This window comes from Triplophysa rosa, linkage group LG25, assembly GCF_024868665.1.
Source record: "Triplophysa rosa linkage group LG25, Trosa_1v2, whole genome shotgun sequence".
NCBI lineage: Eukaryota > Metazoa > Chordata > Actinopteri > Cypriniformes > Nemacheilidae > Triplophysa > Triplophysa rosa.
This window is the reverse complement of record NC_079914.1, coordinates 14,704,601-14,721,310: the sequence shown is the minus strand read 5'-3', so window position 1 is coordinate 14,721,310 and position 16,710 is coordinate 14,704,601. Positions and strand designations below refer to the sequence as shown.

At 38.8% G+C, this 16,710-nt stretch overlaps 2 protein-coding genes across 3 annotated transcripts in view; one reads left to right on the top strand and one right to left on the bottom strand.

The window, feature by feature from the left end:
- fbn2b (fibrillin 2b) overlaps window positions 1–2,269 on the top strand; it is a 49,843-nt gene extending 47,574 nt beyond the window's left edge. Inside the window, exon 65 of the mRNA XM_057325609.1 lies at window positions 8–2,269. Coding sequence (XP_057181592.1) covers window positions 8–382 — 375 coding nt within the window. The 3' untranslated portion in view covers window positions 383–2,269. The remainder of the gene's footprint in view (window positions 1–7) is intronic.
- Window positions 2,270–2,414: 145 nt separating this feature from the next.
- On the bottom strand, window positions 2,415–11,915 carry LOC130548679 (cortexin-1-like). Of its 2 annotated transcripts, XM_057325612.1 has the most exons (3): window positions 11,804–11,866; window positions 5,329–5,422; window positions 2,415–4,395 (listed from the first exon to the last, which is right to left on the bottom strand). In XM_057325612.1, the coding sequence occupies exon 3, from the start codon at window positions 3,545–3,547 to the stop codon at window positions 3,284–3,286; it is 264 nt and encodes an 87-aa protein (XP_057181595.1). In that variant the 5' UTR covers window positions 3,548–4,395; window positions 5,329–5,422; window positions 11,804–11,866; the 3' UTR covers window positions 2,415–3,283. The 2 variants fall into 2 exon arrangements, with proteins under 2 accessions (XP_057181595.1, XP_057181594.1); XM_057325611.1 differs by lacking the exon at window positions 5,329–5,422 and having other exon boundaries at window positions 11,804–11,915.
- Window positions 11,916–16,710: the final 4,795 nt, after the last annotated feature.

The following is a 16,710-nucleotide window of genomic DNA, read 5'->3' as shown; positions in this document are numbered from 1 at the left end:
ACCTCAGGAGACGGTGAGCATGGCCAGCATGGACGTTCAGACTTCCATCCCCATGAACCTGAGTCTTGCGCAACTGCAGAACAAAGAACCCTTGCTGGAGTTGCTTCCAGCTTTGGAGCCACTCGAGCACCACGTGCGCTACGTCATAATACACGGAAACCAAGGCGAGCACTTCCGTTTGCTTGAGCGACGTGATGGAAAGAGCATGTTGCGCTTGGGCCGGAGGCCGCCCCCTCCTGGATTGTACCGCCTGGAGATAGCCAGCTTGCCCCTGTTCGGACCTCGCAAACTCCAGGAACTGGAGGACGAGCATGACAGCGATTACCTACTGGGAGAGATCGGCGACGCGCTGCGCATCAAGCTGCACATCCACCTGCACTGAGACTGCTTGATCCCTGACCCTTGACCCCATGCCCTTCATTATAGGGTGTTAGCTCTGAAAGACTGTGTCCTATTAGCGCCATTTTGGGGGGGGGGGTTGTTTTATTTACCGACTGATTCCACCATTATATCAAAGCAGACTGAAACCAGGTTGGGTGGAAAACGTACACATGCAGCTTGTGTGTCAGCATTATTCGTTAGCCTTAGCACCCACATTCACTGGACGGACAATCAGAAATATTTTCTTAGTACAGTTGTAAACTGTTACAACTTTCGTAATAACGATTAATACGTATCAAGTCTTTAGTGCACATAAAAATTTGCATTGTGTAGACAGCGAAGTGCCACAATATGAAATTCCATTCGCCGTGCTGTTGTCTCTGGGGTCAAAAGGTAAACCATTCAGTATTTTGTGTCATTCATCAAGTAATGTACTGTTTTTGAAGAAAAACTAAATTACACAAGGACAGCATTAACTAGCACAACACGTTCAGGTTTAAACAAGTTGAGTGTTGGAAAACTGTTAAGGAGACAGCTTACGATCCTCGAAATGCAAACTTTCACACGAAAGATCTGGTGCTTTTGGAGTGCCAGACGTGTTACCTCATTTTACACACTTACACATGTACATGCAGCAGTTGAGATAGCAGAGGTGCTAAATACTACATATTTACTGGAACTACTCAATGAGGGAATTTCATTCCAAAAATAGCGACAAACATCCAAAAAATTGGTCCAAATTTGGACGAATCAACCAGTGGTCATTTCTTGATGGTACATAAGGACTGTTTGGCAAGCCGTCCTCCAAAATACACTCCAAATGCGGGCACAAAAACACACTTTTAACCTCGATATGGGAACGACAAACACAGGTGCTAGAATTCCAACTTACGCTGTAAACGAAAATGCTTGATTTGTGGATTGCTGACGTGACATTTTTAAAGGTTTTTAATTTTGTGTGTGTGTTGGTCTTTTGTACTGTCTCAATGCTGAAAAATCAATACTATCAAATTGCTTGTTGAAACTAAATTGTATATTTTAAAGTGATATGTAGATTTTGTTTGTTCCTTTGTTTTGTTTTGTTTTTATTCTTGAGCATCAAGACCGAACCAAATATTTACATGTAAACTTTCGATAAATATCCTTGCTGTTGAGTTGTACTCTGAAACGTGAATTAACGTAACGAACAGCGTCAGTGGCGAGCACAACATGCGACTGTTTACATGAGACCATTAAGCTCGACATCGAAATACTGTTTTTTTTTTATTGCAACGTCAGGCTGTCTTCCAATGCTGTGTCCTGACTTTTGTTTTATATGAGTTAACTTGGGCATGCTAACGTGTTTTTGTCTCTGGTGCTACAATGACGAAACTCTTGATCATCTACGTAACTGCACTGTACGACAGCCTGAGCTCTATTTATGCATAACCATTTGTCTAACATGGGATCTTTGTATACGTGCATATTTTTGTTGATGCCACTACATGTAAACGAACGAATGTGTGTGTGTAACTGTACTGTTTGTCAGAAACAAGCAACAAACTTGAAATATTACTGTCATCAAAACTACAGTGTCGTTACGAATTTCAGACCAAAGCAACTGTACTGTGGGTGCTCAGGATAACGGTGAATAGTCACTTCTGATACATTTCCAATGTGCCTTGACAAGGCGTCTGTAGGGATTTTTTGAGCCACAAAGATCCATGACAGAGACGTCCTTGAGTAACGATGTTACCAAATAATTGCATTCATTTTGTTATTAAAAAAATACAATTATGTTGTATTGCGTTCATGCGTCACACCCCAGTGAGCCGCGCAATTTTTTTGTAAACACCTGTAAGAAACAACAATTGCAATAAACAACATGGGTTATATTTTTAAATCTTGTCTTTTCGTTCTTTGTGTCCACAAGCCATTTTTAGCAATGTTAAGGAGATTGAATGGGTGTATCAGAGTTGCAATGGCTTATTGATCGTGGGGGATTGGAAGGCAGCCAATACACTTTGTCTGTGGAGGATATTGGAAACCTCAAGTGAATAAACCCTGTTTTATTGTACAGAATTGCACCATCTTAACAAAAACGAATTAGGAAAATATCCAATTTACTTACAAAACTGACAAAGTAATGCAGATAGTTGCGTCGCACGATATTCTTGGCACATCACATATAGCACATTTTGTTCAATCAGAGAATTTCAGAGCTACAAATTGGAAATGGCATGCTAGCCAAAGGGAACTCTAAATCAAAATACAAAAATAAAGCATTTGTGTCGCATATCTCATTAGTTCCCTAGTTTAAGAGGGCTTGGCACAAGAGAACATATGGCATACATACATATAATCCTTAAAGACAACATAGTCATGAAAGAACTAAACGTAACACAGACTGACACTTAGGATGTGAAGTATTAAAGGGTTTTTGCTCCTGTAAACATCTTAGGGAGGAAAGATCCAGGACATCTTAAAGAATATAAATCACAGAAATGGTCTGTGAAAGGCAGTAGGTACGTGAGATGTATGGCAGAGGTGCATTTAGTGTAGATTTCCGCTTAAAATCAAGCTAAACACAACATTAAATATGCCATATACCCTGATTAGGTTCTGTATGGGGTTGAAAATTTTGGATTCATAATGTCCACAATGATGATATATCTTTAGTTTTTACGAAGTATCTAGAGTGGCCAACCATTGGAAGAGTTCACAGTGAGTTTCATGCAGGGCAGCCTCAATTAATAGACCGTCTATATATCTATATTTTGTACGGTGCTTGTGCCCTGAGGAAATATCTACAGCGTAAATTGAGAAATGGTCAACCCTGTTCATTTCAATGTGGTGAGAAAGTAGCTACCAAGAGCCCAGTTGTGCTACAGGCTTAAGGCGAAGGGTTAAGGTCCCTGGGTGTTTACACCAGGGCGTAGTCGAACTGGCCCCTCTCGAATCCGTCCTTGTGGTCTGTCCAGGATGAAGCGGGCATACGGCTGTACGGATCCAGCAGAATGCGGAAGCATCGCACCAACAGAAAAATCAAAAAGAGCATCAGGAGGCCTACGAAAGCGAAGCCTGTCCTTTGTTCGGTGTCCACGCCATGAGGTGGGCTGCTGGGGACCCCTAAGAAAGAAGGCCCCGAAGAAAGCAGCTCATAGTCCAGCGTGGAAGCATCGCTCATCCTCCAGGGAGGGCGACGGCAGAACTTGCAGGCTGTCTGGAGGGTGGGGTGGACAGAAAGATTGGCCAGATTGGGACAGCGATCTCAGTGTAGACGAATAAGGTCAAAGTCAACCCTGGGAGCGACCCTCGGCCGTGTGACGGACACGCATCTGGATGCAAATTGACACAAGTGGGCCAATCCGGACACAGCCGGGGTCTATCAGCTCCTGAAGGGATCGAAATGACGGGCCTGTTTATTTTAGACCTGTCAGATCTAATCCGGCCCTCAACCGCTGTGGCGTGAGGAGATGGAACATGACACAACAGGCTGCCACAACGAATAAAAACAGCCGACGTGTGCAAGGCCACACAATGGCGTGCTTGCTTTTTGTTGCAGGGATGAGGCTAATTGGCTCCAGATGGGATTTAGTTTACAGGTGTTGTCTGTGCTGGATATCACTTCACTCTAAAGGAAACTTCAGCAAACCGAGAATGTCCCATCAGCACATTTCCTATTCCTTGTTAGTGCTAAAAGTGGCAGAATATGTGCGTACAAATGGAAGAAGAGGGACGGCTTATCAGATCAGCAGGGTGCTAGATCAATATGTGAATCTGAGTGGCTACTATGAGCGTTAAATAATCCATTTGCAAGAAACGGTTTCATTAGTGAGTCAGAGATGAGCTGTCCTTTTCCTGCTTGGCTCTGTATGTTTTCACAGACGACAATGTTGAGAAAAGATCTCTTAAGGTTGGTACTAACAATCACAGGACTGGTACTATCTATCATGGACAGCACTGAGTCCAAGAAATCTCGGTTCGCCAACACTAGGAGGGCCCCTGCTCATCCGGTGTTTCGATGATGTTACCCTGTAAACCCAAAAACACAGACATATTATACATTTAATTTGGTTTACTTGGTAAACACCAAACGAAAGTTGTCCTTTTTAGTAGGGATGGACAATATAAAACATTTGATAAGTAGCTAAAAAAATTATATACAATGTGCTACATGACAATGCTTTAAGTTTGTAAAATCAAATTGTGTGCCAATCTAAAACCATTCCTTGAATTTAATCATGTTTTTGAAAGCCACTGCAATATACATATTCTAATATTTAAAAAATAATAATATTGTAACATTTTTAAAGTGATTATACAAGATTCTTGCATTAAAATGGACAAAAACAATTTCACTTGTCAACTGAACAGAAATGTTTCAATAGATTACAGCTTTCAATAACAATAGCAGCTTTCATACATCTAACATAGAACTTAATCAATTAATAGTTTCTACTGCTCACCATCCATCCAAGTCTAAATTTAAAATAATGTTTCCATTAATCCAAGCAGAGCTCCAATAATTACACTGACATTCTCCGTAATGACGAAGTTTAGAAGATGATTACAACATCGAAATACCAGCAGTACATGATGTTGCAAATGTTGCACTGTTTTAACGAATCATTAGCCGTCCACTGGAGGGAACCAAATAACTTTTGGTGAATAATACGTCTCGCGTCCCACCGGTCTGGGATCACAGAGTACGAAATGTCACCAGGCGATTATCTTAAACTTGTGACAGCCGCAACGCAATTAAAGCGATTGTGGAAAAGCGTGGGTAAGAGATGGATGGCGGGGGCAGAATTGCTGGTGCTGAATAGATGGGTCTAAACGTAGTGATGGATGTGAATATGATGTGAGGATCTGTGTGGTGCTCTGAGCCCGATCCAGGCACGAGGACACTGACAAACAATCTTGCACACAGCGTGCGGGCAATCTCTTTCTGTCCTGATCTGCTACCTGCCAGTGCAGCCGTGGCCACTTCATCAAGGGGACTTCATCAATCAGGTCTTCCCTAAGACTGCCTTTTCGAAGAGCCAACATCAGACTGCTCCTTGAGAAGGGAAAACGTTCACCAGATACATGTGGTGTATATAAAACAGCTTGAATTAGTCAAGACGCATTACCCTTAAGTGCATGCTGTAATTCTAATTCTACTTCTTTCATTTTCTTGTTTACTCGAACTTGTTTAGAGAATCTAACTGAAAAAGTTTCTTTCCAAATCCATCGTTTTTCCACCGTTTATATAACATATATCACTGAAATGCCGTGAACAAACAGACACACCTAAACTTCACTATCGCAAGAGTAACGAGCTGCAGCGCAGCCCGTCTTGACGCGCAGATAACCTTGATGGTAAGCGGGTCTCGCTCGTCGGTCGGCTCGTGGACGTGCTCTTTCGCCTTGCCGTGCTTTTGGCCAATAAAAGGAATAGGATCCCTGTGATGACACAGGGATCCAGAATTAGAAAAAAACTTTCCGAAACAAGTTGGAGTGCTGAGGGAGTGTATCAAGTACAGAACTACTACGTCATATGTCCAACTCGTTTTTTAACAAGTTGACCATGTTAAGCATGAGAAACTGGCACGTTTAACAGCGTAAAGAAGTCAAAATGCATGACATAGCATGATACAAGATCTTTAATTTGCACATTTTTTCTTGTTTTAAAGATGTATAAAATAGAATAGCAAAAATCATGCTGTTATAACATGGTTTTCCCTACACGTAAGTACTACTTAAGCTTCACTTACTTACCCTATATTTACGCTATAAGTGCTTTCTCTGTACTTGTACGTGCTTACTCTATACTTACTCTATACTCTCTGAGTATAGAGTTCTGTACTCTATATGTGCATCTCCTATACTTACTCTATAAGTGCTCTTTCAATACTACTCTATTGGTGCTTACTCTATATGTGCGTCTCCTATACTTACTCTATAAGTGCTCTTTCTACACTACTCTATTGGTACTTACTCTATATGTGCGTCTCCTATACTTACTCTATAAGTGCTCTTTCTATACTAGATTGCTCTATACTATACTTAACTCTATATGTGTCTCTCCTAAACATACTATATAAGGCTTCGCTATCCTATGAAACAAAAAAGCCAAAGCAAAGTGGAGATGAAGATGGATTAATCTTTTGGGCTGAACATCACTGGGTTCAGTCCATATCTCAAAGCAGATGGCGTCCCTGCAGGAGCTGAAAAACTTACAGGTCACATGTGCTCGTGTGAAGAATTTAGACTCCAAAGCCAAACGTTAATTGCACAGGCGAAAAGAGCTTACGTTTTAATCTTTAATAGAACTAATTAACATTAAAAGATGCCATAAAATACTGCACTCATTTTAACACAGCGAAGGAAAGGTTCTGATAAACAACACTTACTATGAAAATACATCAATGTTTTGTAACAAAAAAGTAATGCATCATAAAACCAGCAAAGAATTATGATAAAATATTGATGATGAAATAATAATGCATGCAAATAATCTCACTGCAAGCTGCAACAAACACATGTGACGGCATCCGAGCGCTAATGCTTTCTAAAGATCAGCTCTATTCATCCTTCAGTATGACTGAATTCATTCGGGGACTAAAGTTTAATAAATCGCCTGTCAGGACGTTCCGGCTTGTGGCCGCAGCCTCCGTGCAAATGACGGAGAAGAAAACAACGGCTACTTCAATCCAACATTTATCAGCGGGTCGTTTATCAGCACTGCTTAATATGCAAACGCATCCTTGATCAAATAACAAGACCACATACGACCGGTTGCCACATACTCAGCCCGCTAAATTCACCTAAATGACATCAAAAGATCAATTAACAAGTATGCTTTGCAACAAATCTGAAATCTAATAAATGGAGACAATTTAACCGAAAGAAACATTCATACAGCTTTGTCTTAATACTGACATGCTCATCAGTTGCAAGACAAGGTATTAAATCATAAACCTCTATTCGATTCGACTCTTTCTTTTAGACAGCAATCAGACTGAACAGATGTTAAATTCTTTTAACAGGTTATATGAGCTGAGATAACATATTGAGAATATTGATACCTAAATGGTAAACTGAAAACACTACCAAACCAACAGTGGCTTTTGGTACAGTTACAGTACGTAGTAGCCGTCTGTTTGTGTGTTTGTGTAATGAAAATGAAAATCGGCAATTTTCTGCCTCCGCTCTTAGTCATCTTTTTAATTTCTCCATTCCTTCTGTTTTCTCGTTCTAATGATTTTCGATAAATCCACAATACACCCTTTGGGTGCTCATTTACTGGCATTAGGACGGCCCCCGTCACGGCGCATGGGGAAAACGAACAGAATCGTATTAACAGGCTCCTGCTTGGGTCCTCGAGGGACGGCCGGCCTACGGTCACCGGAGGAAACGTCAGGCTCTTTTTTCATTACGGCCATTGCGAACTCCTAAAACGATAATGACCAAGCAAATCCCATTATTCACTGACCACGCGAAATGGTAACAGGCTAAATGCCCGAATTTGTCATTATTTGTCTGAGAAGCCTCTCCAAAACTAATTAGAAGCCACAATCGAATGACAAATGCAGGCGGTTAACATCAATCGGTGATCTTGCTGAGGGCTAAACTCTTTCAGAATTTGGTTAACCCCTGCCAACTAGGTTTTTATAGAGACTAAATGATTAAATCTGATCAAAACATCGAGCCCAAAATGTGGACCCCGAAAGGCCCCAGAATATGATGCTATCCATCATGGCGGTTATTGATGGCATACTGCGATTTTTCTTATATTATACGTCTGTGTGTCTGAATTCATTTATCAGATTACTGTCACCATAGCTGCAGGTTTACATGTCAGGGTCACCTTGAGCTTGAGGACAACCTGAAAAATGTCAGTGGTGTTTCACATAGGTTTCGAATTTTGAAATGTCAACTTTGTCCTAGATATTTCTCCTGAATAGAAAAAAAAGAAAACAATCACTGACATAAACCAATTATATAGATATACAATAGCAATTTTAGAGATATATGAGAATAGTTTAGTTCCTGATTTGCTCCTTCCTTTATTCTTTTCAACAAATTCTCCTTCGACGCAACAAGAGCAGAAAAATTCCAGCCCGCGCATTTACTGAGCGCGCAACTGCTGGAGACACGCAAGACATCTTCAAACTGCTGACCCCTGGGAAAACGCCACGAGAGGAGAGCACGAAATGTTAGTTTCATATTCACGCTCCTGTCATCCGTCCGCTCTGGTGTAAAAATGTAGCGCAGACTTGCTCGCCCACGTACACTTGAGAAATGGGGCACAGAACACGAAAAAACGTTTATAAATTGCATGTCAACTTTCTGAGTCTTGTACGTCTCTATGTTATTCTGATACATGATGTGTGTCCAGAGGGCACAATTCGTCTTTCAGCTACAGTTGAGACTTCGTACTCAAAAAATATGAATCACAAATCATAATTTGTAAGGATTTTACAAATTTTATATTTTACAGGTGCCAGGATGTCAAGATCGACAAGTTTCATTTTTTAAGTAAAATGATTAAACTGAACAATTAGATCTTCAAATGAGTAATTAAATAAAACAATCAAATAAGTAAATAAAAAATACTCATTTCAGTTCATTTCGCAGATTTAGCCATACATGCTAATTTTCACCTACACTTCCTAGAGGCAGGTTGATGTTAGAAAAAAGTGCATAAGGACATAAAACATTAAGAATCATCTGCACATATTTTTAACCAGGGCTGCTTTAAAATATTAAACACTGAAAATGATCCCTATGATTCAGCGCAAAACCCACAGCGATGTACGATTCTGAACGGCGGGACGTCACGAGCCGGATATTTCAGACGCAGCAGGATGCTCATGAAAATGGCTGTGCAATTTTCCCTTAAGTGCCCGTGTCACCAATATCTGTCAGAGAAGGAAACCCTGCGGTCCTCTATAAAGACGCCGGGCTGCTGATGGGCCCTACTGCATTCACTTGTCAAAAACAAATGTCTCTCTTCTCTCCCATTTCAATAACTGCTCATTTAAACCATTAAAAAAATCTTGACGTCTGCTCAAAGGTTAAGAACAACCATATTGGCAAAATCCATATTATTAAATATACTGCAATCATTCTTAGCATTCTTGGATGCTTAAAACAAAATGAATTAACTTAAAAAGCAAACCCATATCTTGAATTCATCTATTGGTCTGCTAAAAACGAAAAATCATACAAAATACAAAAACGTCACCTCATAAAACTACATAGCTTTGTTATAGGGGTTACAGGGTTTGGATTTCCATAAGGACTGCTGATCCTAGATCAGTCTAAATGGGTAACCGTTAACCTGGAAGTTTGGAAGTTGCCCCCGGAGAGCAAGGAAGTGATCTGTCAGGACTCTTGACGTCTAAAATTCACATCCCCAATCAAAGCATGAATTATTAAGCCACGTGAGAGTTTGATTGACAGGGTAAGTGGTGGAGAATGAGCGAGCTGGACAGCGCTGGTCCTTAGTGAGGCGGTCTCAGCAGAACAACGTGTCTGAATGAGTAAGCAAGGGGTGGTAGTCAGGACGGGAGGAAAGGGGCTACTTCTAAAGCTTAAGACCAGCTTAAATTGAGTTCAAACTGGTTTTAGATGGTCTTTTGATGGTTTTAATGGTCTGTTACAAATACAAACAACATTTTTTTTTACATTTGTAAGCCATATTTGGCTACGCATATAGAATGTTCACTGTATTATTCACACACACACACACGCACACGCACACACACACGCACACACACACACACACACACACACACATAGTGAGATGAAGAATGAAATGGAATGAAGGATGCAGATAAAGGATAATGGTTATAAAGAGTGGATTATTAAATCAAAACAGAGCTAAATGAAAATGCTGATTCCTAGAATTTACTGCCCTGAAACCTCAAATTCATCTTTCAACCATGTACCGAGGTACTCGAGGATGAGGTTAAAACTAGCGTGAGATTTTCCTTCGTCCAAATTCTCCAGCCTCACAGAACATCGCTGAAAGAATAGCACACTAAACAAATTTAAGAGACAGCAAAGCTTTCCTGTAGCTGACTTCTCTAGTCAGCAGAATTTCGGTCCAAGATAACAATCGGCAAATTTTACAAGAACAAGTTTTAAAGCCGAAAGCTGAAACTGGGTGACTTTTAATAGCACCCAGATATAAACTAAACCAGCTCTGTAACAATGGCCAAGCCACTTTAAATGACTGCGAATTACAAATAAATGTTTAATATCTTGAAAATCCCATATGTATTTTTAGTGTATTAAACATGGACAGCTTTAATTCAAAATGCAAATCAATCAACGGCTTGACATATCGCATAAAACAGTCACGTTCTGAAATTCTAATGTCATTAAATTCACGTCGTTAGTCTGATCAAGCCTGCAGATATTTATGCAGATGGTTACACTTCAGATGTCATATCAAGATCCTCCTTAAGTGTAAATGGCATGGTACTGTGATGAAAAGTACCTGACTTGTGCTATTTTTTGCACAGAAAACCTTATGGATTGTTTCTGTCACATACTTGATGACGAAGACCAACAGAACATTGCATACTTGCATTTTTAATAAATTTATGGTATTTATTTTCATGTTCCTGTATCTAAATTAGAAGAGCATTGCCTATGCCTACTAATATACAGTGTATATTAGCTACCGGCTGTAATGTACAATATATCCTATAGCTTTCTTTAATCGTAGCTCAGATGGAAAAATCTGATCCATTTTATCAACTACTTCCAGCAGTTTAATAAAGCACTTTTTACCCGGTTTTAACTTGATACTATATTCATGATATATACATATTCAAAATCTCAATGGACCTCGATGAAATAAATATGAAAGTATAATGTGTATTGTGAGAGAAAGCTTGTAAATATTTAATGAAGTATATTAACATTATGCTAGATGTCATACAAATGAAAAATTACCACAAGATGCCTGCCATTCAAGTCAATAAATGGACAGATATTGTGAAGCATGATAAAAAATGCAAATGAAAATACATACTGAATGATTTATTACAATAATTTATATATTGTTATTTAATTTGAAATCATGGTATTACTATACCATGAAAACAAAGTAGGTTATCCTGATATTACAGTGATGGTATCCGACGTCACAGCGATTATTAATACTACACTGTAATACCGCGGTACTTTTCTTTCTTTATTTTTTTTAGCGCTTTGTGAACGATGAAGTTAAATACCACAATAAACTTCAATTTCAAAATAATATTAAAAAAGTTATATATTATAAAGTATACTTATTTCGAAGTTCCTTTCAGTACATACTCGCTTTAAAAACCACTGACATTGACTCGTTTACGCGCCTCAAAACGCGCTACACAGACGTAAACCGCTTTCAGACGTTTAAAAATGTTAATGAAATGAAATATACTGTGTAAAAGCTCACCTTTCGGATGTTCTTTCTCATCTGTGAGGAGATTCACTCCGTGTGTCACACGCCTACAAACTTGTGCGCGTTTTGCCAGTGCGCGCACCCGCCGCCAACCGCGCTCACTGTTCTTAAAGAGACAGTACACAGCACAGCAACCACTAACAGAAGAGATTGAGGAACGAATCATTTTATTATTGTTGACAAATGTTACTGGATTTACGGTGATTGTTTTAGATAGGGTGAACACGTGTTAAAATGTGTATCTGTCACAGATAAAGACATTTATTTACCCACCTGTATGTGACTCTTTCTTCAGTGGAACACAAAATAGGATATTTTGAGAAATGTTTCAGTGGTTTTGTGCTCATACAATTGAAGTCAATGGCGTACAATGTTTGGTTATCAACATACTGCAAAATATCTTCTTTTGTGTTCTGCAGAAGAAAGAAAGTCATACAGGTTTAGTCTTTGACAGGTGATTGATTGACAGCTAGGTCATGGTTAAGAAATCCTTCACATTTTTATGGTAGGTTTATGAGAACATTTAAACAGTTATGAACTGTTTGCCCTGATATAATCTAGTGTAGTTTTATTGTCTTCTCTTGTTTATTGAAAAATGCAATTGCAAACATATGGTATTACTGACAAAGTAAACAAAAGAAAAAACAAATTTTATACACTACCATTAATTAAACATAGATATAGTCATAAATTTGCCACGATTAAGTACAAGGTTCACGTGAACTGTCATAAATGAAAATATAACAAGCCCCTCTGTGATCATTTCATCCCCCATCTGTTCATGGCACCATCGGCCATCTGTTGCCAACGATAACAACGTGTACCCTAACGCATCCACCCAATTACATAACAGATACCAGAAACTAAATTTAAACAAACATTGATGCAGACAAAACAAAATGAGATTGTCAAAAAGTAAATTCACAAAAAAAGTGAAACAACTCAATCCTTTGTGCAAAAAAACATTTAGGGGAAAATCTTAAAAAAAGTTTTTTTTAATATGTAGCCTACCACAAAAAATTGACTTTCTACATCTTAACCTTTAGAAATGAGTCCCTACAAAAAGTGTCGTCCAACTAAAAAAAACTCGACAATCTGTCCCTCCTGCTGCCATCCACCCCACTTTCTGCCCGTCCTCGCTTGTGCCAAGCCTGCGGATGCCAGCCTGTCCCTCAGACCACAATGTCCACCAACAGCGAGATAAATCTCCATATAGCCTCCAGACCGTTCTCAAGCAATCCAATAGATGCTGCTTTGGCAGACTCGCAACTAAGATTCTTAAATCTTGTCATTATTATTTTTTTAAGAATCTGTTCAATACCCAAATGAATCCAGCACGGTTTCATATATTTTTGCTGAAAGGATCTTATAACTTATGTTTTACAGAAGACAGATCAGAGTGTTCTTCACAGAACGCTTCGCTCAAAATCGCTGACGGGACAGCCGGGATGAGATTCATGATTCAAAATGTTGTTTATGCCAGGTCAATGTCTGACTAAAGGCCCATTCACACCAATGATGATGATAATGATCAAATATTGTAAATGATAAAACATTAAATGTGAAACTGCAGCATGAAAGCTTTCATTAAACATAACATGATTGTGTCCTTCAAGCTAACGATACCTTAATAAGCATGAAAATATAACTGTGTGGGGGTCAGAAGAGACACAGAGAGGCACTTCAGCCAGCTTATGCCCATCCAAACCAGAAACCGTAAGGACCGTCAGGGCGAAAGCAGGGGGCCCGATCGAATCAATAACCTTGATAATGAGATCCGTGGGGCGTCATTATCGCCACCCCCTCCGGCCACAAATGCACCGTCTTCCGTAAAGAGCGTAGTCTTCGCTGAGCTCCAAACACACCTCATTAACCTTTACGGTGATCAGAAAATTCTCCCCGCCGTGATACTCTGCTGTGTTTGGTTTGTTTTGGAAATTTGAACGGACACCATTTGGAGAAGAAAAAATGTAGTATCTCTGTAAGGTACATTTCAATAGCCTCTGCCATCATCACATAATCTGATGCAGCGGAACTCATGTTAAAGTAAACATAAAATCAATTTCATTTCATAAAATCCACTACTTTATCTAAAATAACAGCCAATAAGGGCTTTGTTATAAAACAATTGCTTTCTCTGAGCTGTGAAACCGAACGGCTCTGAACTCTGTGAATTGAGTTGGACTTATGGTCACTCATTTTCCGTTCGCCAGCAGGTATTGATCAATATCCCATAGACATTCATCAATCCCAATATTCCAATGGGAATGGTTTTATTATGAGCGAAACAGCCCGGCGGTAAACACATTACGCCTTTAAATGACCTTGGGAATTGAGTTTGGAGGATTTATGCCTTTTCTTGAGCCAAAACAGAGGCAGTCGTTTGACGGCATAGCCAACTGCATTGTATATGCATGAGATGTTAATATTGCATGACTGCACATGGACGTAAATCTATACCGGCATTACAGTAATTGAGTTGAAGTGTGTAATAAATTCAATTAGTCAAAAGCGCCATATGCGTAATAAAGGAGTTTGTAACGTAAAATAAACACAGTTACGCAAGTTTTGTGTATGCATGTTTTACTTATGTTAAATGCATGACCCGATTGTTATCTGTATTCCTTATTCTTGTGTGCATCTGAAATAGTAAGAGAATGAAGTTTCACAGCTTTCGCTGAAAAATTAGGCTTCATCTAAAAACGCGCCATTCATTAGCATAACCAGCAGGTTAAATCTGGAAACATTTACCATGATTGATCATATTAATAAATGAATTGAATAATGAAATTATGGGAATTGCATGCTTCAACCACGAAACTAGTCTGTGCATTTAATTAAATTCTTCCATAATGCCAGTTATCCATTTGTTGTTTCTTAGTTTTGGTAGGCTACGTGAGCTCAGAAACTGGTTATGGAGTAGCGTTGGGTTTTAAGCGTCCCTTAATATCAAACCACACTACAGAGTAGCCTATCTGATTAAAACCCACTCAAAGCAATTTATTCCACAAACTTGAAACTTCCAGCCAAATAATTAAATGACATTTTCTGGGTAATTACCATCACTTTCAGAGCAGCATCAATAATGCACGGAGGCGTCGCTTTCGAGGGTTTCGCGCAAAAGCCGCTATGGCTTTTATTGATCAGGTCTAATTTAATTACATACGAAGAGTCATCGACGTTTGAGTAACGTGACCCTGGAATCTCTCAGGACACGTGGATCCCCCTACGAAAGACGGGGTCACAAATCAACGATTTTACAATGGCAAAGCAGATCTTTATTTAGCACCAACCTGGAGGTGGGACATTAAATATTAAAATCAGATCTGCATCGGTAATTTCCAAAGAGACAGGAGGAGTTGATTTCGATATTTTCGTCCGTGCTCAAAATTCCTCTCGTTTCATATATTATCTGGACTTCCTAAATATGACAACCTGTTATCGATCATGCAGTTGGACTTTAATAAGCTTTACGCCGGCTGTAATTTATTTATCGCACAGAGAAAGCACACAGGAGTAGTTTCCTGGACAGGGTTTAGGCTAGTCCCAGACTAAAATAAAGGCTTGAGCTGTCTTAACTGAAAACTGCTTAAAATATATCAGGGCCAATTTTTTGGCCTAAGATGCACACCATTAATGTTTGTTTTTAAGGTACGTTTGTAAAAACTAAGGCCTAGTCCTGGCTTAAGCTAATACATGTCCGGGAAACCACCCCATACTGTACATCTGGGAGATGTTTTCGTTCACATCTGCAAGACGAATTTTTTGTATGTTTGCTCATCTGCAATACGTCTCATATAGACATAATGTCTGTAGATGTTTATGATTTAGAACGTAGGTAAAACTGCCTTTGTAAGATGTTTATCAGATGTTTTTACACAGCGGATGTTTTACAGATCTTTAGCAGACATCTTATATACAAGACTTATTTACCAGTTGTGATTTATTTGTATACCTTAAGGGTAAGTTAGAGAGCTCAATGCACTTAAACATTGCATTATGGGGACATTTCGGCATGGGTGAGCTTGCAATAAAGTACCCTTGATGTCTATTTCCAATGAGAAGTTGTGAAACCATTAAACTCCTAGTGGCTTTATGCGATATGATATGAAGCAATAAGCAACTTGAGGTCGTATTTTACCTCAATTTCGTGAAGTAATATTGGCGTAAATTAGGCTAAATTACTATTATAGAACCAGTGTTGGGTAAGTTACTCTGAAAAAGTAATTAATTACTAGTTACTAATTACATATTCAATAGTGTAATTAGATTACTGTACAAATTACTCTCTCCAAAAAGTATTTAGTTACTTATTACTAATTACTTTCTATATCCTATATCAACCTTGACTAGTTAAGTGATTCAAGGATAGGCATGAAACGGCTCTTTTAATTCAGTCAAATAAATAATATTAAACTACATAAAGTATTATTATTAACTGACCAAAGTATTACAAATATGAGAATTATACATTAAAGCAAGGATTTTAAAGTTAGACTTTTTTATGTCAATTCCGCTATTGCACACACATATTACACAAAGTATTTAGTTTAATTACATCAGAAGTAACTAATTAAATTACAGAAAAAATAAGAGTAATCCCTTACTTTACTTTTTCAAGGGAAAAGTAATTAAATTACAGTAACTAATTACGTAGTAACTAGTTACACCCAACACTGTATAGAACCATGATAAGGTTTTGTAAAGGATTGCTCAAGTTGAAACGCAAGTCAGATGTTATTTAGCCGTTTAATGACTTTAATTAAGTCACCATATTGCTTCAATGCAAAATTAAAATATAAGGAAACGGTCGTTACAGAAGAGAAAATTTACAACATCATGTTCTCAGGTTCCCATGTATAATCTGGACTTCACCGAACTGTTTCCATTCCAGTAATTAC

Bases quoted from the DNA above. Each gene is read 5' to 3' on its own strand.
- LOC130548679 (XM_057325611.1), bottom strand. From the start codon at position 3,547: ATGAGCGATGCTTCCACGCTGGACTATGAGCTGCTTTCTTCGGGGCCT.